The sequence below is a fragment of the Erythranthe guttata genome, chromosome 14 (assembly GCF_056151865.1).
Source record: "Erythranthe guttata isolate IM_541 chromosome 14, IM_541, whole genome shotgun sequence".
Taxonomy (NCBI): domain Eukaryota; kingdom Viridiplantae; phylum Streptophyta; class Magnoliopsida; order Lamiales; family Phrymaceae; genus Erythranthe; species Erythranthe guttata.
This window is the reverse complement of record NC_142546.1, coordinates 23,350,727-23,375,856: the sequence shown is the minus strand read 5'-3', so window position 1 is coordinate 23,375,856 and position 25,130 is coordinate 23,350,727. Positions and strand designations below refer to the sequence as shown.

Below are 25,130 nucleotides of genomic sequence, written 5' to 3'. Positions count from 1 at the left end.
AAACTCAATCAGACCCTCAAATAGAATGAATCCTCTATCACGGAAAGAATCGAATTGAAATGAGAAGGTAATCAAACATTGCCGAAATAAATTATAATCCGATAAACTGAACTCCAAGATAATCAAAAAACAGCAAGCATCTAAGAAATTCAAAAGGAAACAAAAATCGATTCAGGAAGCAAAAAAATAAAAAGAATCTCTCAATCAAGAACCACCTAGATATTATCAAAAATTTAGTACCCTGACTAGCAAAAAAGTCGTCTTAGATAGGCCACATGGCCGTATCTTAAAACACTAAGAGACAAGGGTGTCATTGAGCGACAGAGAGGCGAGTTGGTCGGCTGGGCCGTTGGCTTGCTGCTGAACATTCCTTAAGACATCCATAGCTTCGTTAACCTTAGCTTTCAAAGCGTCTGGCGATTCCAGCAAATGCAGAACCTCCGTCTGGTCCATCTCCAAAAGCATACCCGTCACTTTCGCAGCATGCTCGTGCTCCAGCTGGTCAACTAGTGGGTACAAGTTCTCGCCCAACATCTAACCACATAAATTGCAAATTAGGCACGCCGTTATACGATTTTTGTTCTTAAATGATAAGTGGAATTTATACTAGTGCTTACAGTTCTCTGCTGGTCAGAAGTTGCATTAGCAAGTGCGGTAGCGAGAGCAGTGATAGGCATAGGCTGCTGTTGTTGAATAGGAGCAGAATCACGAGGAAGCATGCCACTACCCATGTCGTATGGAACAGAAAGCATTCCTCCACCGACACCTGGCATGGGCCCATCGCGACCCTGAGGATAACGGAACATTCTACCCCTTGGTACCATCTGCAAAATAATAACAAATCATACTCAGCATTTTTAAGTAAAGGTTTGCAAAAGTAACAAAACAATAATCTGGAAAACAGAAAAAAAAAACTGACTTGTTGCTGCATAAGTGGAACAGGCTGCTGAGTCTGTTGTACAGGACCAGATCCCCGTCTGCCACCCGGACGTGGCCCCTGCTGGCCCTGTTGGACCATCGGCATAAAAAAATTCGGCAGGGGCCCACCACCGGGACGCATTCCAGGAACAAGCTGCTGCTGATAACCAAATCCAGCCTGGAATTTTTTTAGGAAAGGAGGTACCAAAATCAGTTTGCGTTCGTGGACAAATATTTTATGCAATATTTGAATCTACGCAAACAACTCTAGAGCAATTGTAGTAGATGAATAGAGTATTAAATAGCTACAGGATTGAGGTTAAACTCAAAGGAGAATTGTCACCTGTGGAGGAATCATAGCAGGGCCTTGACCATAAAACATCTGCTGCCCAATTCCAGGAGCACCAGGAGGATACATTGGCATACGAGGAGCAATTGATGGTGCCATTGCAATAGGTCTCATCTGTGAAAACTGAGCCTGCTTTTCGCAAACAGATTGTAGTCAGCTAATGAAAATAATATAAACTAGAACACTAACTATGACTCAACATTCAAGCTCGTTATATGACTCTGACTCAGCATTCGTGTTCCATAAAGGAAACCAATTTTAGAAGAAAAAAAAACTAATCATTGATGTACTAACTAAAATAAAAAAAAGTACGAAATTTGGCTGTCCGAACTTAACAACCACCAACAAAGGATCCTGCCGGACCCACTCTGGCATATTGCATGAATGTCTCTTTCTTCAACTACTACTCGAAGAACGAAATGTATATATCTCAAATATAATTTACCTGCAATCTTGCTCTTCGTTCTTCTTTCCGCTGTGCAAGCGCAACATAGAGTGGCTTGCTGACCACCATTTTCCCATTCATATCAGAAAGCTAGAACGACAATAACGATCATAATCAGCTCAGAGATTAATTAAATAAATGTCATCAATAAGTTTATCGTAAGATATCAACTCACAGCACGGGAAGCTTCTTCCGCGGATGAAAAGGCAACAAATCCAGATCCTCTGCTTATCCCACTAGGATCACGCATAACCTGAAATCCAAGATAAAAATAAATACTCAAGCAAGGTAGCAAAATGATGGGGGTTCAAAAGCTATATATTTGAGTCTAAACATATCTGCTGTAATGAGCACATATAAAACTACCTTGCATGATGTGATGGTACCAAACTCGGCGAACAGTTCTTTCAGCTTCTCATCATCAATGCCGTCATCCAAGTTCTTAACATATAAATTAACTCCTTGAAATTTTTCAACAGCTTCCCTGGAAGTTTGCTCAAATTTACTTTTAAGTTCTTGCTCTCTCTCAGACTTCTTCTGGGCTTTCCCAACAAACCACTCCTTATCATCAATTTTCTTCCCGTTGAGAGCTTCAACAGCTTTGGCAGCATCATCAACGTTCTCAAAATTGACAAATCCAAAACATCTGGACTTCCCATCGGCATCCCTCATCACCACGGAACTAGTGATTGTTCCATATTCACCAAAAGCTGTCTTCAAATCATCATCTGTAGTAGACTCAGCAAGATTTTTCACAAAGACATTGTTGAACTTTGTCTTGTTAAATTCAGTATCTCGCTCCTGCTTGCGGAGGAAATGCCCAACATACACCTGCTTATCATTCAAAAGCATGCCATCTAACTTATCTATGGCTTTTTGTGCACCTTCTTCGCTATCAAATTGTACAAATCCATAGCCCTTTGATTGGCCATTAGCATCTGTTGCAATCTTGCAAGAGAGGATGTTTCCAAAGGTTGAGAAGGTGTCATGCAGTGACTTGTTGTCAATTCCTTTGTCCAAATTCTGCAAAATAAATTTTCACAGAACATTACTACACAAAGCATAGACATGGAACAGTCGATGGAAATAACTACAAGAAGAATATCATGTGGAAGTGGTTGAAGAAACAAACAACAAATCCCAGGTGCACTGATAGAAGTAATGTAACACAGGGATATACGGCAGTTGGCTGGATATCTATACTCCACCTCAGTAAGAGTGTTATATCATCATGGACATGGTTGAAGTGCAAGAAATAAATTATAAATTAAGATGACAAATAAATGAATAGCCGTCCACAATCCTATAAACATGCAGACAATAACCAACAATCTCAGTCTAAAATTCTTGCTCTAATCATATAACATCCATTTCGCAAAGAAGAAACATGTCAACAACTTTTTATTAGAATGAAATATGAAAGGGACCATGACAAGAGATCAGCAATCATGAAAGGGAGTATATCAAACGAATGGAAACAAGAATAAAGAGACAATCACCTTGATAAATATATTTGCTGTCCCACTTTTCCGAATGCTTGGGTCCCGATGAGAATACATGACTCGGATCACCTTGTTGTTGAGCGGAGTGAAGTTCAAAGCTTCCAAAGCTCTTGCAGCTGAATGCCCAGGTAATAGGAAAAGCATCAGACGGGGTAAAATTATAATCTTTAAGGTGAAAAGTGTAATCTTTCAGGTGAAAAGTATATCTATGCCTTCCTACTACCAACTATTAGTTTTATTTTTTGTGGGACAATATTTAAAAATCCATTAACTCTTGGCTAAAATTTGGATTTTTATTTCCTTTTATCATGCTTCTGAGCTGCTTGTTTATTTGCCCAACATGGGACGAGGGCGAACTTAACCACCACAACTGAATATAGAGAACTCCAAAAGAATGCTTGGGTGGTTCAATTAATTTGACAAAAACAATTTACGAGTGGATACAACAAGGCCAATATTTTGTCTCTAAAGGAGGATGTTTTGCTATTTCATCCATAAATTACACCATAGAGCAATAGGTAAACAGCACAAAAGCATCTGAGAACACAATGTACCCCACTAATTCATCAAATGCATCACAAAATTCACAATTAATCACATGCAACACTGACAAACAACGCAAATTTATATCAGGCAACGATGGATTCTAATAAAGCAGCAGTTTGTCAGGAATCTAAAGGCAACACGAATGCACTAACCATCCTGGGGGTTGCTGTAGTTGACGTAACCATAGCCAAGGCTGCGGCGAGTGCTGAGATCTCGACAAACCCTAACCGAAACCACCTGACCGACCTGATTGAACGTATCGTAGAGCTGGGAGTCCGTCACGCTGAAGTCCAAGTCACCCACATACAGAGACGTCGACAGAAACTGTCCAGACGCCGCTCCACCGGGAGCCGCCGCTCCGTTGGGCCCAGCCGCCGCCACATTCTGTTGCTGCACCTGCATCTGCGCCATTTGAACTAGATTTTTTCCTTTTTTTGTTTGTTTTTTGGGGTTTTAATTTAAGATAGAGATGAATGATAAAGCGGGGAATAAAATTAATGGTAGATCAAAGGATATGGAAAAATGAGAAGAAATTTTTGGGGGTTTTTTTTTTCCTTTGGGAGGGCAGAGTACTGCACCGCACTCGGGGAAGAAGGTGAACTGTGCAGCAATTTATATGATGCAGGAAACCCTAGCTGGAAAGAGGTGAAATCGTGGCCGTTAAATCGGAGTCTCGATCCTATTGAAACACGAGATGTACACACGTGGGGCATGAGAATGAGTTGTGTATTACGTAGACAAATTTAGAGAAAGATGTTGTTGTAGTATATAATTATATTAATAATAAATTAATAATTATATGAAAATCTCTTTTTTTTTCTTTTTCTTTTTTAATCTTTGATTAGATTACTTTTAATTGAGATGTCATAATTCATTGGTCATATTTTCTATTCGTACAAAATCATTTTTTTTATAATTTTATTAATACTATTCCAAAGTATATCCCACTTTAATTACTATGTCAAGTGTTGTTTGAAATTTAAGAACATGATGTCCAAGTTCCCCAACAATAAGCATTAATTAAAATAAACAAACATGAATACCATTTTCAAAATAAATAAATAAATAAATGAAAGTATTTGGAAACCAAAAAAGAAAAGTCAAATTCAAAAACCTAAAAGTCAAAAAAAAAAATCAACCAAAATTTAGTACCCTCACTAGCAAAACGAGTTGAGTTGACTCGGATGGGCAGAGCCAAATCTGTAATCACTTAAAACACTCAAGAGAGAGAGAGACAGCTTCAAGAAACAAGATTCTCATTGAGTGAGAGAGAAGCAAGTTGGTCGGAAGGGCTACTAGCCTGCTGCTGAACATTCTTAAGAACATCCATAGCTTCGTTAACCTTAGCTTTCAACGCGTCGGGCGATTCCAGCAAATGCAGAACCTCCGTCTGGTCCATCTCCAGAAGCATCCCCGTCACTTTCGCTGCATGCTCGTGCTCCAGCTGGTCAACCAGTGGGTACAAGTTTTCCCCCAGCATCTACCCGCAAAAAAAATTGAAAATTATTCAAAGAAAACGAATTACGCAATTTTATATTAGTCGGAATAATAATGAATAGTAATGCTTACAATCCTCTGTTGTTCGGGAGTTGCGTTAGCAAGTGCTGTTGCGAGAGCGGTGATTGGCATAGGCTGTTGCGGTTGAATAGGAGCAGAGTCGCGAGGAAGCATGCCGCCCATGTCGTATGGTACGGAAAGCATTCCTCCACCGACACCTGGCATGGGCCCGTCTCGACCTGTAGGGTAACGGTACATTCTACCCCTTGGTACCATCTGCAAATTAATAACAAATCATATTCAGCATGATTTTAACTAAACGTTTACGAGGAAAAAAAATGTGCAAAATAGAAACAACTGACTTGTTGCTGCATGAGCGGTACAGGCTGCTGAGTTTGTTGCATGGGGCCAGGTCCTCGCCTGCCACCTGGACGTGGGCCCTGCTGGCCTTGCTGGACCATCGGCATAAAGAAATTCGGCATTGGTGCACCTCCAGGGCGCATTCCGGGAACAAGCTGCTGCTGATAACCAAATCCAGCCTGGAAAATTTTCAAAAGTATTATTATTACAGAACGTAAAAAGTATTTTTGTTCAAGCAGCATAAACTGAACTCGACTCGAATCGAGAACGGAGTGAAGTCGAGAGAGCAACTGTTTACCTGAGGAGGAATCATGGCAGGACCTTGACCGTAAAACAGCTGTTGACCCATAGCAGGAGCACCGGGAGGGTACATCGGCATACGAGGAGCAATCGACGGTGGAATTGCAACAGGCCTCATCTGTGAAAACTGGGCCTGCAATTCAGATAATTTGCGCAACTTGTTACAATCTTATTTTTTTCTTAATAGCATTCCGGGGTTCAGACGGCAATAAATAAAATAGCCGAAACTATTGCAGTAATTACGACCTGGCTGTAAAACGGGGTAAATGAAATTAACGAGGAAACCTGTTTCAGATTTCATCTACAGTGTATTTCACAAGACGTATTTTACCTGTAACCTTGCTCTTCTATCTTCTTTACGCTGTGCAACCGCAACATACAGTGGCTTGCTAATCACCATCTTCCCGTTCATATCGGTAAGCTAAAAAAAGGTGAAAACCGAATAGTTTGTAATCAGCTCATACATAAATCCAGGAAATGACGTAAAAAAATTGCTGTTAGATAACAACTCACTGCTCTAGAAGCTTCTTCTTGAGACGAAAATGCAACGAATCCAGACCCTCGGCTTATCCCGCTCGGATCCCGCATAACCTACAATCCCAAGACATAAATCAGCCGAAAGCTAACTATTTGATGACGGAAAAATAGCAATAAATTTAAGTCCAAACATCTCTACCTTGCAAGAAGTGATAGTACCAAACTCTGAAAACATCTCTTTCAGCTTTTCGTCATCGATGCTATCATCCAAGTTTTTAATATATAAATTAACCCCTTGAAATTTGTCGACGGCTTCCCTAGCGGTCTGCTCAAATCGACTCTTCAGTTCTTGCTCCCTCTCGTACTTCTTTTGGGCTTTCCCAACATACCACTCCTTGTCGTCAGATTTCCTCCCGTTGAGAGCTTCAACAGCTTTAGCAGCATCATCAGCATTTTCGAAATTCACAAATCCGAAACATCTCGACTTTCCATCGGAATCCCTCATCACCACAGAGCTAGTGATTGCACCATATTCGCCAAAAATTGTCTTCAAGTCGTCATCTGTAGTAGACTCGGCAAGATTTTTCACAAATACATTGTTGAATTTTGTCTTGCCAAACGCAATATCTCGCTCCTGCTTACGGAGGAAATGACCAACAAACACTTGCTTGTCGTTCAAAAGCATGCCGTTTAACTTATCTATGGCCTTTTGTGCGCCTTCTTCACTATCAAACTGTACGAATCCGTAGCCCTTCGATTGGCCATTGCCATCTGTCGCAATCTTGCAAGAGAGGATGTTCCCAAAGGTTGAAAAGGTGTCGTGCAGTAACTTGTTATCAATTCCTTTGTCCAAATTCTGCAAAAGAAATTTCAGCATTACATAACTACACAAGGCATAAAACACTACAAAGAAAAACAAATAAGAATGGGTTAAACACATCGGATAAATCAAGAAACTAATGTCAACATGGCAATGGACAATTACCTTAATGAAGATATTTGCAGTTCCACTCTTTCGGATGCTTGGGTCCCGATGCGAGTACATCACTCGGATATTCTTGTTGCCAAGTAGAGCAAAGTTCAACGATTCCAAAGCCCTTGCAGCTGTAATCCCAATCAATACGACGGGTAAAAGATTTATTTTTTTAATCATTACAATGATTTAATTCGTGTAATTAACTTAAAGGGATACAAACATTCACAATCATATATCAAAATATCACTTTTAATAAGAATTTTTTTATATAAATATATATATATATATATATAAAAAAAGAAAAAAAAAAAAAAAAAACTTTTCGTACCGCATGATATCAAAAACACCAGATAAACACAGATTAACGAGATGCATCACAAATTAAAACACATGCAAACACAAATCATCAAGTAACGATAGATTTCTAAGGTGACAAAATCTGAAATAACTCAAGAAGAGAAAAAAAAGTAGAGAATACTAACCATCCTGGGGGTTGCTGTAGTTGACATAACCATAACCCAGGCTGCGGCGAGTGCTGAGGTCTCTGCAAACCCTAACAGAGACAACCTGGGCGACCTGATTGAACAGATCGTACAATTGGGAGTCCGTCACATTGAAATCCAAATCGCCCACGTACAGAGACGTCGACAGAAACTGTCCTCCCGCCGCCCCATTCGCTCCGCCAGTCGCCGCCGCCGACAAATTCTGCTGCACCGCCTGAGTCTGCGCCATTAGTTCTAATTTCGGAAGGATTGTTGTTTTCCGAGGGAGATTTAGTCCTCCTCCTTGTTATTGACTCTCTCTGGGGGGGGTTAATTAACAGAGTTACGAACAATGGGGGCAGGATATTCGGATTTTTCGGTGGAGAATGTGGATTAAAAGGAAAGTTATGACTAAAACTTATGGTTTATAAACGAAAAGGGGCAATCTAAAGATTGAATTTTTATTTTTTTTAGGGTTTTTTTTTTTTCCTTTTTTTTTTTTTGGGAGGTTTTTTTGTTTTTTTGATAACTGGGAGGGCAGAGAAGACTGCACCGCGCTCGGGTAAGAGAGAGAAGTGTGGTGACATATATATGACAGGAAACCCTAAGTCTGGAATAGAAGATGAAATCGTGGCCGTCGGATTGGATTGTCGGGCTTATGGCATAATACAGATGAATACACGTGTGGTGTGGCAAGGAGTCCTGGTGCAGTGCCACGTCGGAGTCAGATTTAGAGAAGGATTGCGTGCCGTATAATTAAAAAATACTTTATTTTATTTTATTATTTTTATTCAATACCTGTTAATTTTTTATTTAAATAAAAAAAACAGTTTTATGATAAATTGATAATATAATAATTGTATGTAGTAGTTTAATTGAGATCCAAGTGTCTTGGATGCATATTTGTGGACTATATAGTAAATAGGTTTAGGATTTAATTGTCCACTTGAAATAAATAAGTTTAACCTATACTACGTAGTACGAAAACTTTTTAGTACGAAAACTTTAATTTTTTTGTGTTTCGTGTCTCATATAAATTTCGTGTCGGATATTTGGGGATATTCGCCGGACACACCCTATCGGTTATTTTGCAATTTCTAAAAAGTTAAAAATATGTTTGAATAGTAAAAATTGACATATTTACCCAAGTTCAAATTCTTGTAACCCTTTTTTTTTTTAAACATATTGTCCCAGGTGTTTATTTCCATGTATCACCATTACTGTGTCCGTGCTACATACAAGTTACAACTTAGGGCATCTCCAACCTTGTGAGGTAAAAACACGAATGGTATATCTATTATTGGTGGGGAACAGTGTTTTAGCAAGTGAATTTTAATTTTGCACTCCAATCATACCACCTATATTTATACCATTTATTATATTTAATTACTTCTCAATTTTTCTATTATAATAGGTATTTATAAATTATATCTGCCAAATAAGTAATCATAAATAGATATCAGAAAGTTATAATGTCAAATGCTCAATGTAAATAAAAATTATTTAATTAATTAATTTCTAAATTAAATATCGGTAATAAAATATTATAAGCATATATTGAGAATAAATATGTGGCACGTGGTAACTGGAAGTTTCATTTCTTCTACAAACCAAAATTAATTTTTATACTTGGAAGTTTCCTTTTCTCCCACTGCTTTAGTTATTATTTTATTATTTTTTCATTTAGCTGATGTGAACAGGAGCTGGTATATATAGCAGCTGGACAATTAATTTTAGCTGACCAGCTAAAATTTAGCCTTCCTGTTGGAGTTCAGTTTTTCGTTCATAAATGGTATAATCATTTATTTTTAGCAGATAGCATCCCAAAAGTGGGATGCTCTTATGCAAACACATAAATATACTTATAGGAAAAAGTTAACAGCTGAATTTTCCAAAAAACAAATATAGTGAATATTATGTTCAAACAAAACATTAATGTGATGAATAGAATCTAATGATTATATATATTTTTTTTATTTTTTTTGTACAGAAATATGATGCTACACAAAGTTGATATTATTATGTAATAAACTATGGAATAAAATTGGGGCTTATGGATCAGCACGTTTCAAGGCCCAAGTAAATTTCTTGACCATAAAAATAGGCGGCCCAACTAATGAATTAAGTTATCACTAGTTGGGTGGGAAATCAAACCAAACTATTCAATAGTCGATTTGAGTTCGATCGGAAAAGCTCATTCAAACTCTATTCGTTACTATACTGAACCAAATTTGCACGTGAATATCAGTTCGATAATCTATGAAGTTCGACACTAACTCGAACTTGATCAGAAAAAGGATAAAAAGAAAGAAAAGAATTGGTAGCCCAATAGTTATGGGCTATTTGAAATAAGGGGCTTTTTTGGTTAGCCCAACTTCCATGGGCCATTTTGCTTCTCCTTTAATGTTTGATTTTATTTTTGTACCGCCTCTACTAATTCAAATTCATTGCCCACTCCAGAGGCTTGCCGACAAAAACAAAATTAGACGATCATCACCTATATATATATATATATATATATATATATATATATATATATATATATATATATATATATATATATATATATATATATATATATATATTCCGAACCCTACACAAACCACTATTACATGGATTTAAATAACAATTATATACCAAAATTGCATGTCTCCATCTCAATATTTCTATTACTAAAACTCCGAAGGTGCACCGAATTAAAAAAAAAAAAAAAAAAAAAAAAAACAACAACGCACCGCGATGAAAGATGTCATGTTTACTAGGTGCATGGACTTTCGTTACGTTGTCAACCTTAATTACAGTAATTGATGGTTTAATTTTAATACTTCACTTAGCTTGTATGCTTGTTTCTATGTGTATACATTAGTACTTGTCAATTGTCATATATATGCATTAACCCCGAAAACGCAATTAATTATAATTATTAAAAATGGCGCGTACGTACAACCAACTTGTTGTTCTTCCTTTTTCTCGAATGAAAGTAAAGAAAGAAAAATGAACGAAGCAACAAATTACGTAACGAAGCGCCAACTACATATACATACAGATGAAAAACATTAATTATTTAAATGAATATTAATAATTCCAAAATTAAATTAATTAATTAATCCATAAACTTTATTCCTTCAGGATGCAAAGGGAAGAGGTTGAGGGTCCTATCTTCCACTTGTTCTTCTTCTTGATCAAACCCCCATGATCTCCATTTTCTTTTGTACGGTGTACAGTACTCAAATTCCTCCTGCAACACACAGTAGAATATTATCAGCTTCCATTAAAAAAGTGTGACATATGTTGTAGAAGATTATTAACTTCGGTCGGTCTGAAATTAAATTACCGGCGAAGAGGATATTAATTTGCATGAACTAATAAATGGAGGAGGAGGAGATGGTGATGAACTAATACAAGTGGTGGTGGTGATGCGCTTCTGCTTCTGCCTCTCGCGAGCTTTGTGGTTTTGGAACCAGTAAAACACGTTTTTGCCTTCGATTTTGCCGTACTTGGCCAGCTGGACGGATATCTGCTCGATTTGTTGCGCGTTCGGTGTTCTCATTCCGCCTCTGTACAGCATTTCTAGTATTGTTATCTGCTCTTGCGTTGGGTTCCATCTCGTCCCTCCCGCCTGCGCCTCCACCTGTATCACATTAATCCACGTGGCCCACTTAGTTTAATATAATATAATATAATATACTCTTGTCAGTTTGTCTCACTTGTCATTGTGTGAGGAAGAGAGAGAGAGAGAGAGTACATGTGGTTCATTCTCAGCACGCACTATAAGGTGTAATGTGTGAGTGTAGTTCTATGTGCACACGTGCACAGCTGCGCTGCATGTGTGTGTGATTGTGTGCAGATGTGTGTGAATTACCTGAGGAGATTCTTTCTTGTGATGAGAATCCTCGGATCCGGGTTTTCTGGGGCCACTTTCAGGTCTAATGAAGCTCTTGAGATCAAAATTAGCGTCGACGGTGGTTTTCGTGGCGGCGGTGGTGGTGGAGACGAGCTTAGGTGCGAGAGGGCGCAGCCGCTTGCAGCGGCCGAGGGAGAGGGAGGTGGGTTCGTGCTCCCAAAAGCCACGTGAGAAGTTGTGCACATTCATTGCCTTTAATTTTTGCATTCGTGTTATATTATTTATTACAGTGACATTTGATGGCAAATAATGCAGTGGTTATATTATATATATATATAGAAAGCCGATCGATCATGTTATTGCTAGAGGGAGAGAGAGGAGAAAAAAGGAAAATAAAGGTAAAGGTGAAAAAAGGAAAAGAAAAGAAGAGTGGTGATTGAGGCTAAGATTAACCAAGACCAAATGATGAGGTGAGGTTGACTTGAGATTTCCATTTCTTCAAAAGAATATTAATGGAAAGTTATAGATACAGGGGAGAAATTAAACTTTAAAATAGATAGTCTAGCTTAGAAAAGAAATACATAGAGTTTTGTCCTTTAATCATACTTAGCTTGCTAACAAAGAATTTCTTCATGATTTCATAATTAATTATTAAACAAATTAGGTTTAAAAAAAAGAAATTATAAGTTAACTAAACAGTGACGGAGCCAGCATAATGCAAGTAGGAAGTAGCCCCGAGTAAGGATCTCCAATATTTCATAAATCTATATTAATACAAGTTACTCCAGAATATTTTTTAATACATTCGGCCTTCCTCCGAATTTAAGATTCTGACTCTGCTAATGTAACTAAAAATGTATAATTAGATCTAGTGTACGTATGCATGAGGGTTGGGGGTTGGGTTGGGTGGGTAGGGCTTTATTTTGTATCTATATATGTAAGTAATAATAAGTGTGTGTGTGGTTGGGTGGTCTAATCAAAGTGGTGAAAAATTCTTGCTTTCATGATAACTTGTCCTATAGATATGCTTTTCGGTGCCACTTTATGAATGTGAAAGTAGAGAATATATATAGACAAGGAATGTAAAACTATATATATATATATATATTCCTCCAATCCCAATACTTGAAATTGCCTACACTTTTTTTCTTTTCCTTTTCAAGATACGGATATGGTGTGTGTGTGCTGAATGCAGTCTTTTTTAATCACTGTGTTTTATACTTTTTTTCAAATACTACCACAAATTAATATAGTATATATATATATATATATATATATATATAATATATATATACGTATCTTTATTATTGGGAACTGTTGCTCCAATTTCCCAAATAGTGTAACTCCACAAACTCTACCTTTTTATCCTGTTTTTGTATGAGGAAGAAACACTTATTGTAATAAACTAATAATAGTTGTTATTTCCAGATAAATAAGACTGATCAGTATATTATAATATATATTGGTCCATCACAAACTTAATGGCTTTTCTTTCTTAGAGAAGAAATGTGTTAGGCTATGTTTGGTAATGTTTTCAAATTCTTTTCGCACTTTATAGGTCAATATGTAAGTATCCCTATATGTGAATAGAGCCTGAAAAACTAATAATTGAACGATTTGAAAAACTAATAATTGAACAACTCAAATTGTGGAATCGGCCCAGTGGCTAACTTTAGCCCGATTTAAGTGGTTTTGACTAATCTTGATCGTTTAAAATAAATAGTCTGATCTTGGCTATCCATCCTTGATTTATAAACCTAGGTCTAAAAAACCCCTCTTTCTCGATCTGTCTCCTCTTCTACTGTACTTTTCCTGATTTTTCATGTCGTTTTTCGTCGATTTTTTTTATTTTTTATTTTTTATTTTTTATCAACGTTCGTCGTCGTACACGAAGAGCATTAACAAGAAGGCAACTTTATTGTCTTTGACCGTTGGTTCTTGTGCTATAATTTATAAAGCATCAGATCATGAGAGATAGAGGTAAAAAAATATATTGGGCCAAATTAACTAACACTCAATTTCTCCACAACATATATGAATGGTGTCATAGAAGAAGGCTGAAGAAAGGTTCTATTATGTTCACAATGGCACATGCATATAGTCCTTAATTAGTTAACTGGCAAAAATGTTGTCCAAACTTAGGAAATTGATTTTCAAAATTTAAACAAGTAGTGGTAAAAAAAAAAAAAAAAAAAATATGACTTTTCAGCACCAGAGATCGAATGCGATTTTATTATTTTCATGAGACAATAATGCATGTTCAATCAACCACTGAACCTGCATATATATATATATATATATGTGTGTGTGTATATATATAGATAGCACAGGTGGACCATATTGAGGAAAATCTCCATTGATTTGTCCTAAATTCCAAACAACATGGGTCAACATATTTTTGTGGAAAAATGATTCGAATATTGACATTTTCAGATTATAATGCATGTGGTTAGGTTTTTGTCTGAATTTTTTGAATATCAAGATATATATAGTAAGAAAATACTGCATTATTTTTTCGAAAGGAATGCTGCAAATAGAAACAAATGATAAATACTTAAATATATCAATTTTTTTTCTCTTAAAACAGTGATCAAGTCTAATCTTGCATGAATTATTGTTTCAAAATTCAAACAAGAAAAAAAAAAAAAAAGAGAGAAAAAAAAATTATTAAAAAGGGGTAAGTTGGGTCAAAGAAAAAGTTTGTTAGCGGTGGAGCCCACACAGTGGAAGAAACGGTGAGAGCCCATCATTACCGGAACAACAATTCCCATCATTTCCACGTGTCAAATCAGGCCCAACCCAAACTCAAGTTCACATTAAGTAGAATTTATTAAAATTACCAATTTAGAACTAATATATGTGTATATATATATTATATAAAAATATAAAAATATGTTAATTATAAGCCATTTCCGTGACCCATTCCCATATCACAGTTTCGGGTCGGGCGTGCGAGTGTTGGGGCGAATCATAACATACCATAATATATCTCCGATTGCTCTGCAAATAAGTAATAACTATAAATATGTTTTTGTCTTTTGTTTTCTATTTAATTAATTGACGTAAATTATTTTTTAATTGATTGACAAGCACACGTTGGAAAAATGTGCACGCAAACATTCTGCCCTTCCACCATTGATTTTTTTATATGATTTGTCATTTGTGTCACATGTAGTATAATAATTGCTAGATTAACTTGCTCGTGCACATTTTTTAATTCTCATATTATTTTTTCAAATACCAAATGAAGTGAATGACGAACTAGTACTTGAATTAAGCTTGAGCTCGAGTTCGGTTAAAATTTGACTCGTGCTCGAGTTGAATTGGCAAACCTATGTGAACACGAATTCATACTTATTTATAACACTAAAGTAGTTATTAGAATATAATTACTTTATGATAACAATAAAAAAAATTAATAGCCAATTCATGGACACACATGAACAATTAAAATTACTCTCGTGCTAGTATGAAATACAACCGTAAATCTATACATAATTACACACATATGCACTGTTATGTATATGTGGTTAGTTGGTGATTATTTAATCAAATTTATGATTGAAATTCGTCATGTATCTAACTCCTGCTATTAAGAGCGATATAATTGGAAAAATAGAAGTGAATTGTTGTAGCCATCATTGCCTTGATTGACATTTATTCCCATTTTATTTGATTTGGAGATTAGCATCATTTCTCTTGTAATTTAGCTCTTCACTTTATGTCTTAAATCCTTTTCCCTTTTTCTTTTTCGGGTTTTTTTTTTTTTTTTTTTTTTTGGGTAAAGGTAAAAGAAAATGAAGAGAGAGAGAGAATGTGGAGTGATGATTGCATGATCGCATGGTGAGAAATTTGTCATATCTTGTAAGGGAAAAGTGTGGACAAATACATCATTAATTTTTGAAAGAAAAATGAGAAAAAAAAGGGGTTACTTTTTTTTGTTAGATGAGAGTGTCAATGGATGACAGTCCAAACAACCATTTCCTGAATTGATGTCACTGAAATAATATCCTGCTAAATCCATCATAAAAAGTTTTTATTTATCATTTAATTTTAATGTATCCCTTACGCTCCCTCAAGTCCACGGTAAAAATTTTTTATTTATCATTTAATTTTAATATCTCCCATACGCCCCCTCAAGTCCAGGGGTTACTTTTGAAGCCTTGCACTTAAAATATTTTTTAAATGGGTGGCTGTGGGATTCGAACTCTGGCTCTGATACCATTTTGAATGACCATCCCAACCAAAAGCTTAAGCTTTTAGTGAAATGTATCATTTAATATTAATATCTCTAATACTGTTAACTAAAAAATAGGTTCGACTCAATTATAATCGAGCCGAGTGATTGGGTTTAAGTTAGGCCCATCTCAATTATCCGTCTTATTAATTAGCACCTAGAAATATCGATTTATTAAGTTTTAAAAATATATTTATTTTCCAAGAAATCCAATCTAATGGTACCGGAAGGTCCAATTGGATAAGAAGCCCAATTATAATATTAATTGAGCCAAGTTTGGCCCATTTATCATTTCATTTTCCCTGTCATGTAACGAAATTATATTTCTTTAATGTTTTTTTTTTCTTTCTTTTTTACACTTATTAATGAAAAATAAAGAAAGGCTTACATCAGTGGTTGTAAATTGTACCTTGTACACTGTACTAGATATATATGTATATATAAGAATTTAAATGTGTGATAACTTAATTTGACTACTGCAAACGGTAGTTGCCAAAATTAATTAGTCGGCCCACAAATGTGGAATTTCAGTTTTCTGTTGCAAACATAAAGAAGGGGCAGATGAGAGAAGTAAGTTAATAATAAGTAATTACACATTCATTAGAACTTGGACATGTAACAAGTGCACAAGTGCTGTTTGATGGAGCTAGCTACCAATTTATATCATTTTTTTCTTTCCAAACATTTAATCACAATTGATGTGAGAGAGAGGTATAACATCATATATAGTCACATTTACAATTATTTTAATTTTGTAAATGAAATTAACATTAATATAAACAGATATACAACTAGTGCACCTAAGTCACACTAATATTTAAAAATATCAAAAAAAAAAAAAATATACAAAATTGATTTTGGAGGTTGACTTCTTGACGCCTAAACATTAAAGTCAGCCTGCAGTTCTATATATACGGATGTTTAACAGTTGCAATAAATTTTGTAGACAATACCACCATGCTGCTGTTTATTATTTTCAAGTACTGTCTTTGTACTTTGTGACTCATTCATATTCTCCTAATTCACCTAATTTAATTATTTTTTCAATTAATTAATTAATTTTTTTAATCAAAATTATTTTTTTATAGAGATTTAATAGTCTTTAAATGGGCAATTAGATGTGGGCCTATGCTTTGTTGGACTAGTTCGGCCCATAAATAAAATATATATATATACCTTTGGTATTTTTCTGCCCATAATTTAATTTTCCTTTTTCCACACTTTAATCTACAAAACGACGTCACTGAGCTGCTTCATCCAATCATGTTAGCTGCTTTATTTATTATTTATTTAATTATTTATAATAAGCCGTGCAAAAGAGAGTGTTCAAGTGGAAGTAAACAAAGTCAAAATAACTGGATGGAGTACAGTTAGGCAGACGCATGCTTATGTGCAATAAATAAATAATTAAAGCCTACTACTAAATTAAACAATTCCATAAACCCACTGTTTCATCAGTCATCACTACTCCCAATGGAACCGGTTCATTAGTTCACGGACCGGTTTAATTTATGATATTTGATGAGTGAAGTCCATAGACAGTCGACACGTCAGATAATAAGAAAATGCAACGCCACTGTTGGAGCACCCAACTCTGTGTCTACCTTATCCTCTCGTCAACTTGCTATGAACAAGTGGGCCCCACACTTCTCGTCTCTCTCTCTCTCTCTTGTCTTATTCTTCCTCTACACTAGCAATATTCAATGGAACAGTGATTTATTTATTTATTTATTATTTTAATATCTTGATTAAAAAACTGAAGGGGAAAAAAAAATTAAGTTGCAATTTTACTAATTATTTTTGTTAATTCACAATTAATTAACTGATGAAGAAATATATATATATTTATATACTTGAACTTGGGTATAGATATAAATTATAATCCCTTTGGATTACATTAACACACTTTTAATTAATCTCTATATTTTCTATAGTACCCCCACCCTGCAATCCTCTAATTCCTTCCGGTGCCGGAGCCAAAACACAGTTGTTTTTTTCCGGCGGAAATTATACAATTTAAAAAACACTAATATAATTATAACAAAAATAAACATATTAAAAAAAAAAAACTCTAATAATTAATACAAACCGTACTTATATATGTTTATACCATTTTCAGTTATCTTCCGAGGTTTCAGGACTCGGGTACTCATTCAAGTCGGGCTTTTCAGAAACCCGACCCGAATTATTGGAGACGGGGCTTGCATGCTCGGCGGTTTGGAGCGCGTCAACCCTAGCTCCGACCTCGGTGGCTTTCTTCCGGATGGCGGCGGCGGACAAATCGCGCGCGTCGCTTACGACTTCCTCGACTAGGAACTCGGGGAAGTTGAGGCGGGCGGAGCGGCCGCGGAGGTAGAAGAGAGCGGTGTCGTAGGCACGCGCCGCCGCGACGGGGGAGGAGTAGGAGCCGAGCCAGATTCTGGAGCGCTTGTTGGGCTCCCTGATCTCCGCCACCCACTTGCCCCACTTCCGCATCCTTATACCTCGGTAGGGTTTGTCTTGCCTAATTTGCTTCCTCTTCGAATTCGAATTCGAAATCTCGGTGCCGCCTGATGAAGATGTTGAAGAAGCCGTACAGCAACCCCCTTCCATTGATAACTCTTTCCCTATTTTTCAGTAATTGAGAATTAGGGTTTGGTAAGTAAGAAATGGAAGAAGAGAGAGAGAAGAGAGAATATCTAAATTAGCAATTGGTGCTAGAAAAAAATTGATACTTTGATGCGGTGGGTCTCTATTTATATGGGCTGCACTGGATATGGGCTATTTTAAAGATTCACTAGTCTGTGGCCCACCACCTCATTTATATTTATATCTCGGCTTAATTTCAAGTTAAATAGATTTATTGCTTATGTATTCATTAAAAAAAAAATTGAACTTCTTGCTTACTTGATTAATTAATTAATTATTAACATCTTTGGTTCATTGTGTTAGATAAAATATTAAGTAGTTAAATATTATTATTTTTTCAATAACATCGTATACTAATTTGTAATATTTTAGGTATAAAATCATTTATTTTTATTTTTAGTAGTTAAGTACAAAATTAGTTACATGCATAGGGTAGCTATTAATTTTAGTGCCTTGGATCATTTAATTTTGGTGGATATATATTTACTTGTGTGGTGAATTGTTGGAAATTAAAAGTACAGTTAAACCTCTATAAATTAATATAGTTGGGACTAGGAAAATTTTATTAATTTAACGAATTATTAAATTATCAAGTTAATAATTTAACACATTTTCGTCGAGTCGGGCTGAAGGAAATTATTATTTAATCAATATTATTAATTTATCGAGATTATACTATAGTTAAATTACCAAATCGGGAACATTAGATATTTGGTGTATATTACATATTTACACCTAAATATATATAAATACATAAAACGCTTAATAATATAATATTTTGAATGTATTAATTATCATTAAATATCCCATTTCGATGATATTTAAAAGGAATTAAAAAAAAAAAAAAAAAAGATATAATGTTGACATGGTGGAGGAAAATTAAGGATCGGCCGCACATATATAAGTGGAGGGAGTTGCGTAATTGGCCGATAGTGTGTCGTCTAAGCACGGCCGCCACGTGTACAAGATAACTACAATTTTTGGCCGACGCATACAGTCATTTTTTCTCATTCTCAATCATTATAAAGAAATCCTATATAATATCTTATTGCAATTAATTTTTCTTGACAAATATTGCAATTAATTTTAATGGAGGTTAAATATAAACAAATAATTTGTCAGCATCAATTACAGTTCTAGCACGATAAACCAACAAGTGTCTGTCTTCTATTCATAATTTCTATTACAAATTTACAATGAAATATAAATAATTAAGTTGGGTCTATTCAAATGACGTATGTTAAAAGCAACAACTTAACCACATTCTGGACTTGTTAATATAAGTGTAAATAATATCATTATCACCATGTAGAATATATGTAAATAATATATATTTTTTATTTTATTTTAATAAATGCTCCAAAATGAGTTTCCGTTACATTTCCTCCAAAAGCATGACTAATCTGATAAATTGATTGATTCAATTTGATTTTCAACTATTTGACTTGAGAGTTTTGTAAATGCTATACTAAGTGAAATACAACGAGTGATCTTGAACTATTGATCTGCACATAATCGAACATTGTGTTACATGCATCAGGTGTAGCGTCTGATAGACGTATAAGCTAATAATTCATAGTGAGCCAAGTTGCCAATTTGGTGCATGCTTATTAATAAATTATATGAATAGATTAAAGTGGGGAGTTGTGAGGTGGAGAAATGCACAAATTGGATAAATCATAAAACCAATGATCATTGAAGACATTCCCTTTCAACAACTTGAACACTTACAACTACTTTTTTTAGCCATATAAGGGAAACTTCCAATGTTTTTATTTTTATTTATTTATTTTTTTTAATCAAAAAAATAAAGAAAACAAAGAAACAAGGAATAGCCCAAGGACAAATGTAAAAAGAAAAAAAAAAATCTGATGGCTTTTTTTGGGTTTGATGGAATTGCTGACTTTGCCCAATTTCAAACAAGAAGACAAACAATTAGTTGCTTTGTTTATATATTTTTTTCCACCTTAAGTAATTAATTACTTGTTTATTTAAAGCAGGGACACAAATTTGTATAGGCTTCAAGCGTTAATTAGCATTTCATAGTAGATTAATTGGTAAAAGTAACTAAATTAAAATACTAATAACAGAAAAAAATAAAATAAAATAGTGATGTATGAGAGCATAAGACGATGACAACACAGAATCTTAGTACCTCACGGAAGCATCGAATTTTTAAATTAGTGGACAAAGAATACTTTTATTTGTTATTTTTTTTATTTTTAATAACTGATCAAATATCCTATTTTTCTTCTTTATTTCTTGGTCAAGACTGAAAAAAGAGGATAACCAGGAAATAAAATAGAGACAACCTTTTGAGTTGATATGTATGTTTGAATTATGAATATCAATTTCTTATTTGTGAAAATTACACTTATTCCACATGTTGTATTATATCTGATGTTGTATCACTCGTCTTGGGTTAAATTAAACAGAGATTGGATTAGAATACGGGAGTAGGTCTCCGCACGCACATAGATGATCCGACCAAGTAGGACGAACACCTGGGTTACAAACCTGCAAAACTAAAGCCCGTGATATTATACGGAATTTTTTAGAGTTAAGAAATATTCATCCAAAAATTATAGTTCTGCCTCTAAAAATCGGCTACTATCTTTTATGCAAGCCCATTTGCAAAATAACTCATAAAGCCCAATCAAAAGTTAAGCCATATATTTAAAGCCCATTTCACCTTGTAGATTTTTTTTTTCTTTCTTTTAAATGAGAAATTATCAACACACATTTATGATGAAAATTTTCAGTGAATTAAATTAAGGTCTCACTCAAATTTGTCAAAAAAGTTAAAGACATAATCGAAATCCCATAAAAAGACTGTGTCTTTCTTATGAATGCAGTCAGCAGAAACTCATTCCTTATAAACACACACTAATGCGTATATGAACACATTTATTAAGTGATGAAATGGTCAATAAAGAAAAGTCATTTATTCATTTAAAATATATATAATCTCTTTCAATTCATATGCCTCCTTTTGCAATTGCAATATCTTTGCTGCAATTATATTTTCCAAAATCATTAATTAAAACATTATTATTAGTCTTGTCTGAAAATTTGCAAAGATTTGATCTTGTCCGAAAATAAAAATTCAAAGATGATCACTTGGCTGCATATAACACTAATAGCTGCTCTTGCCGGAATTCTCATCCTTCTATTTCTTCTGATCTTCCAAGAATGCCTGCACCCGAAACCCCGTAAACCTATCGTACCGGATTTCACGACGAGCACTTCGAACGTTTTCCGGTGGGCCGACCATCCATCTCTAGTCGCGGACGCCGTCGAAAACGGATGGTCACGATTTGCCCTCACAACAACCCTATTCGGGGTTTGCGAGACTGGTTGGGAAGTTTGTGAAGGATCATCAGATTATATGCAGAAAGTTAGACTCAATCCAGGATTAAAGAAGATCATCACCCGCGTTAGTAATTCGTCTTTATCCGTGATTCGGGCTGCTCTGCCTTTGCCAGGCCCGCGTTTGGACAACTCATCTTTCCCGCAAGAAGCGTATTTCGAACTCACGATCTTGCAAGAAAAGCAAAATGAAGCTGTTTTGCTGATTTCAGTTGGATTGACAAGAGAAGGCCAAATCCCAATGAAAATTCCGGGCTGTTTTCCGGGTTCAATCGGCTTCAATTCTACCGGTTCCGTATATCGTAACGGTGATGCATAAATTTAAACTTGCAATTGCTTAAAGATTATAAATATATATCATCCACATGTATGTATAATTGCTTCACTTTAAATTTCCACAGGAACGAAGATTGCGCCCGAATCCAAAAAGGGCAAATGGGGAATATCGGAAAAGGCCGTCGTAATCGGCTGCGGCTACAATCCAGGCCAGAAACGGGTTTTCTTCACAGTTGATTCGATACTAATTCATGAATTCAACTGCGATGAAGAGGAATTCACCTCTCCGTTTTATCCAACGTTAGCTTCAAATGCCGATGTTACTGCTCTCGTAAATTTCGGACAATGCCCTTTCAAATTTGCGCCTGGGAATCTGCACCGAACTCCGAACCCGTGCTTTGTTAGGGTCCGTACCTTAGGCAGTGAAGATAGCACCGATCTTTTCTCGATCGGAAGAATGGATTCGCAATGGAGTGCCGGCACAAGAAGTAATAATAATAAGAGAGCGAATAGTATTAAGTCGGTCGAATTCGATCGCGATTCCGAAGGTGATCTGTTTGAAATTGTCCTTGTATAGTACAATATATACAACCTGTCAATAAAATTCTTAAACATAGCTTAATAATTATTAAAATTGATTAAAAATGTCTACACATTATACATATGCATCACTTATAGTTGATTAAAATTGCTAATCAGTCCCTGAATTAATGTTAAATTCACTATCCTCCATCAAAACAACCTCCTTAATCTCTTGAATCATCTTCAAAACCTGCCACATAGTCGGCCTCTGGTCGGGCGGGCCCGACCTGCAAGCCATAGCCACCTCAAGAAGCATCTCCAACCGATTCTCTCCCGCGTCATCAGCACCCCTGACGGACCCCATCCACCTCAGCATCCCGTCATCCGTTAGATTACTCGGGGGGTGATCTAACGGGTGCTTCCCCGTCAGAAGCTCCAACAGAAGAACCCCGAACGAGTAAACGTCCGATTTGGACGTTTCCTCACGGTGGGGGTTTTTCAGCTTGAGAACTTCGGGGGCTTTGTAAGGGTCAAATTCGTCATTGTTGGAGACAGGCGACGACGTGGCGAGGGCGACGAGGCAGTAGTCGGTCAGGCACGCCTCGAAGTCGGAGCCGAGGAGTACGTTGGAGGATTTGAGATTGCCGTGCACGAGACGCCAGGCTTGGTGGATGAAGCAGAGCCCTTGTGCTGCGTCCTCGGCTATCTTCAGGCACGAAGTCCAGTGCAGTGGCTTTGCCTTTGCCGATTTCGAGCCGTGGATGAGAGAGAAAAGACTGCCGTTGGGATGGTAATCGTAGATCAAAAGCCTCTCTTCGTTAGCCTGTAAGTAAGCTCTGAGAGGCACTAAATTCGGGTGACGCAGCCCACCCACAGATTCCATGTGCCCCTCGAACATTGTCGGGCTTACGTCCGCCAATCTCGCACCGTCTAATCTCTTCACCGTGACGATCAGACGGCTGTCGAGCACCGCCTTGTACGTGGACCCCATCGTCCCCCTCCCTAGCAGCTCCGCGGAAGCCCTCATCAGCTGATCCAGCGTGTACACCTGCGGCTCGCTCGCGCAGAATACTAAGCTCCCGCTCTTCCCCACCATCTGAAGATGAAGATGCTTCCCTTCTTGCATTACTCTCTTCACTTTTTCTTCGAGCTCTTCGTTTTCTTCCTCGATTCGCATCACAGCCTCTGCATTCCCCGTGACGCTAGCTTCGCCCAATCCCGGTTTCGTAATTTCGGACCTCTTCCACTTGTTCCTCGCCGCGAAACCTAGGCATATCATCAGTGAGATGACGAAAATGGACGCCCCCAATGAGAACCCAATCACCATTGCAGCCCTCTTTCGCTTCTGCATCACCACACCTCTGCTGCTTAACGCCACGCTGCCGCCGTGCTGGTCGGCGGTTTGGCTGAGCGCGCTCGCCGCGGCTTGTTTTGGAGGCGGTGCTGCGTCGCCGAAGAACGGCCGCGTCGAACGGCATTGCCTGTGCACGATCGCGCCGCAGAGTCGGGAGTTTAAAGCGAACGACGACGTGTTGAAGCGGGAGAGGGTGGGGGTCACCGGAACGGCGCCGGCGAGGTCGTTGTGGGAGACGTTGAAGACTTGCAGGGAGGAGAGGTTGAACGGCGGGACCGGACCGTGGAACCGGTTGAAGTCGAGCCGGAGAAAGTACAGCCGCTCCAAACCGTTGAGAGACAGAGGAATCGAACCGGCCAGCATGTTGTAGGAAAGATCGAGGGTTTTGAGACGGTGGAGGGTGGAAACAGACGGCGGAACGGCGCCGGAGAAATAGTTACGGCAAAGAAAAAGAACTTTGAGGTTGACCAAACCGGAAAGATCGGGAACCGGACCGGTGAGGGAGTTGTTCCGGAGGCTGAGAACCCGGAGCTGCCGGAGCTGGGTAAGAGTGTCGGGGGCGAAAACCCCCCCAAGATTCATGTTTTCCAGAACCACTTTGACAGCCCTGTTTGAAACGGAGCACTGAACACCACCCCATTTGCAGAAACCCGAACCCGTTTTAGCAGAAAAATCCAAGACGTTCCTCAAATCCGCTTTCGACTTGAAATCCAACAATGCGGAAGAATCAGACGGGAGTAACAGGGTTTTGCCGGGAGAAGGTGAAGAAGAACCTAGGATGAAGTTGTAATGGAAGTACAGTAGGGGTATAAAAAGAAGAACACTCTGCAGAAAATGGTAATGCGGCTTCGCCATGTTTCTTGAACTGGACGGAAAAATGAGGGTAAAATGAGGAATGTATTTAATTATTAGGGTTTGTTTATCTTGTTTGTTGGGTTTGGTTTACTGAATAATTGTGGGTACTGCATTTTTCGGTAGCGACATGTGAGTGAAGAGAAAGGGGGGTGGGGGTGGGGGGGGGGGGGGGGGGCGTTGGGATACGGTGAGT

The 25,130-nt window shown here is 37.1% G+C and overlaps 6 protein-coding genes across 6 annotated transcripts; 1 reads left to right on the top strand and 5 right to left on the bottom strand.

The window, feature by feature from the left end:
• Nucleotides 1-54: 54 nt before the first annotated feature.
• LOC105959238 (polyadenylate-binding protein 2) lies at nucleotides 55-4,530 on the bottom strand. The gene is made up of 9 exons (XM_012983296.2): nucleotides 3,913-4,530; nucleotides 3,212-3,330; nucleotides 2,079-2,735; nucleotides 1,888-1,965; nucleotides 1,713-1,802; nucleotides 1,262-1,396; nucleotides 920-1,096; nucleotides 618-824; nucleotides 55-534 (listed from the first exon to the last, which is right to left on the bottom strand). Exons 1-9 carry the CDS (start codon nucleotides 4,169-4,171, stop codon nucleotides 295-297), a joined length of 1,962 nt encoding a protein of 653 aa, XP_012838750.2. The 5' UTR covers nucleotides 4,172-4,530; the 3' UTR covers nucleotides 55-294.
• Nucleotides 4,531-4,805: 275 nt separating this feature from the next.
• LOC105959239 (polyadenylate-binding protein 2) lies at nucleotides 4,806-8,441 on the bottom strand. Its single transcript, XM_012983297.2, has 9 exons — nucleotides 7,853-8,441; nucleotides 7,380-7,498; nucleotides 6,594-7,250; nucleotides 6,431-6,508; nucleotides 6,249-6,338; nucleotides 5,916-6,050; nucleotides 5,620-5,796; nucleotides 5,330-5,533; nucleotides 4,806-5,240 (listed from the first exon to the last, which is right to left on the bottom strand). Exons 1-9 carry the CDS (start codon nucleotides 8,100-8,102, stop codon nucleotides 5,001-5,003), a joined length of 1,950 nt encoding a protein of 649 aa, XP_012838751.1. The 5' UTR covers nucleotides 8,103-8,441; the 3' UTR covers nucleotides 4,806-5,000.
• A 2,303-nt stretch (nucleotides 8,442-10,744) lies between these two features.
• Nucleotides 10,745-12,019, bottom strand: LOC105958902 (WUSCHEL-related homeobox 4). The gene is made up of 3 exons (XM_088813261.1): nucleotides 11,715-12,019; nucleotides 11,187-11,483; nucleotides 10,745-11,090 (listed from the first exon to the last, which is right to left on the bottom strand). Exons 1-3 carry the CDS (start codon nucleotides 11,961-11,963, stop codon nucleotides 10,956-10,958), a joined length of 681 nt encoding a protein of 226 aa, XP_088669387.1. The 5' UTR covers nucleotides 11,964-12,019; the 3' UTR covers nucleotides 10,745-10,955.
• A 5,732-nt stretch (nucleotides 12,020-17,751) lies between these two features.
• On the bottom strand, nucleotides 17,752-18,662 carry LOC105958901 (ethylene-responsive transcription factor ERF011). Its single transcript, XM_012982903.2, has one exon. The coding sequence runs from the start codon at nucleotides 18,523-18,525 to the stop codon at nucleotides 18,049-18,051; it is 477 nt and encodes a 158-aa protein (XP_012838357.2). The 5' UTR covers nucleotides 18,526-18,662; the 3' UTR covers nucleotides 17,752-18,048.
• Nucleotides 18,663-21,418: 2,756 nt separating this feature from the next.
• On the top strand, nucleotides 21,419-22,821 carry LOC105958750 (uncharacterized). Its single transcript, XM_088813409.1, has 2 exons — nucleotides 21,419-22,238; nucleotides 22,332-22,821. Exons 1-2 carry the CDS (start codon nucleotides 21,674-21,676, stop codon nucleotides 22,781-22,783), a joined length of 1,017 nt encoding a protein of 338 aa, XP_088669535.1. The 5' UTR covers nucleotides 21,419-21,673; the 3' UTR covers nucleotides 22,784-22,821.
• Nucleotides 22,806-24,937, bottom strand: LOC105958749 (putative inactive receptor kinase At5g67200). The gene has a single exon (XM_012982754.2). The coding sequence runs from the start codon at nucleotides 24,935-24,937 to the stop codon at nucleotides 22,898-22,900; it is 2,040 nt and encodes a 679-aa protein (XP_012838208.2). The 3' UTR covers nucleotides 22,806-22,897.
• Nucleotides 24,938-25,130: the final 193 nt, after the last annotated feature.

Excerpts from the sequence above, each read along its gene's own strand:
- LOC105958750 (XM_088813409.1), top strand. The coding sequence starts at position 21,674 with ATGATCACTTGGCTGCATATAACACTAATAGCTGCTCTTGCCGGAATT. Across the intron at positions 22,239-22,331 it reads CGGTTCCGTATATCGTAACG|GAACGAAGATTGCGCCCGAA; the intron begins GTGATGCATAAA and ends AAATTTCCACAG.
- LOC105959239 (XM_012983297.2), bottom strand. The coding sequence starts at position 8,102 with ATGGCGCAGACTCAGGCGGTGCAGCAGAATTTGTCGGCGGCGGCGACT. Across the intron at positions 6,339-6,430 it reads AAGAAGAAGCTTCTAGAGCA|CTTACCGATATGAACGGGAA; the intron begins GTGAGTTGTTAT and ends ACCTTTTTTTAG. Across the intron at positions 6,051-6,248 it reads ATAGAAGAGCAAGGTTACAG|GCCCAGTTTTCACAGATGAG; the intron begins GTAAAATACGTC and ends TCTGAATTGCAG.
- LOC105958749 (XM_012982754.2), bottom strand. The coding sequence starts at position 24,937 with ATGGCGAAGCCGCATTACCATTTTCTGCAGAGTGTTCTTCTTTTTATA.
- LOC105958902 (XM_088813261.1), bottom strand. The coding sequence starts at position 11,963 with ATGCAAAAATTAAAGGCAATGAATGTGCACAACTTCTCACGTGGCTTT. Across the intron at positions 11,484-11,714 it reads ACAAGAAAGAATCTCCTCAG|GTGGAGGCGCAGGCGGGAGG; the intron begins GTAATTCACACA and ends AATGTGATACAG. Across the intron at positions 11,091-11,186 it reads AATTAATATCCTCTTCGCCG|GAGGAATTTGAGTACTGTAC; the intron begins GTAATTTAATTT and ends TGTGTGTTGCAG.
- LOC105959238 (XM_012983296.2), bottom strand. The coding sequence starts at position 4,171 with ATGGCGCAGATGCAGGTGCAGCAACAGAATGTGGCGGCGGCTGGGCCC. Across the intron at positions 3,331-3,912 it reads CTACAGCAACCCCCAGGATG|CTGCAAGAGCTTTGGAAGCT; the intron begins GTTAGTGCATTC and ends CTGGGCATTCAG. Across the intron at positions 825-919 it reads TTCCACTTATGCAGCAACAA|ATGGTACCAAGGGGTAGAAT; the intron begins GTCAGTTTTTTT and ends ATTATTTTGCAG.
- LOC105958901 (XM_012982903.2), bottom strand. The coding sequence starts at position 18,525 with ATGGAAGGGGGTTGCTGTACGGCTTCTTCAACATCTTCATCAGGCGGC.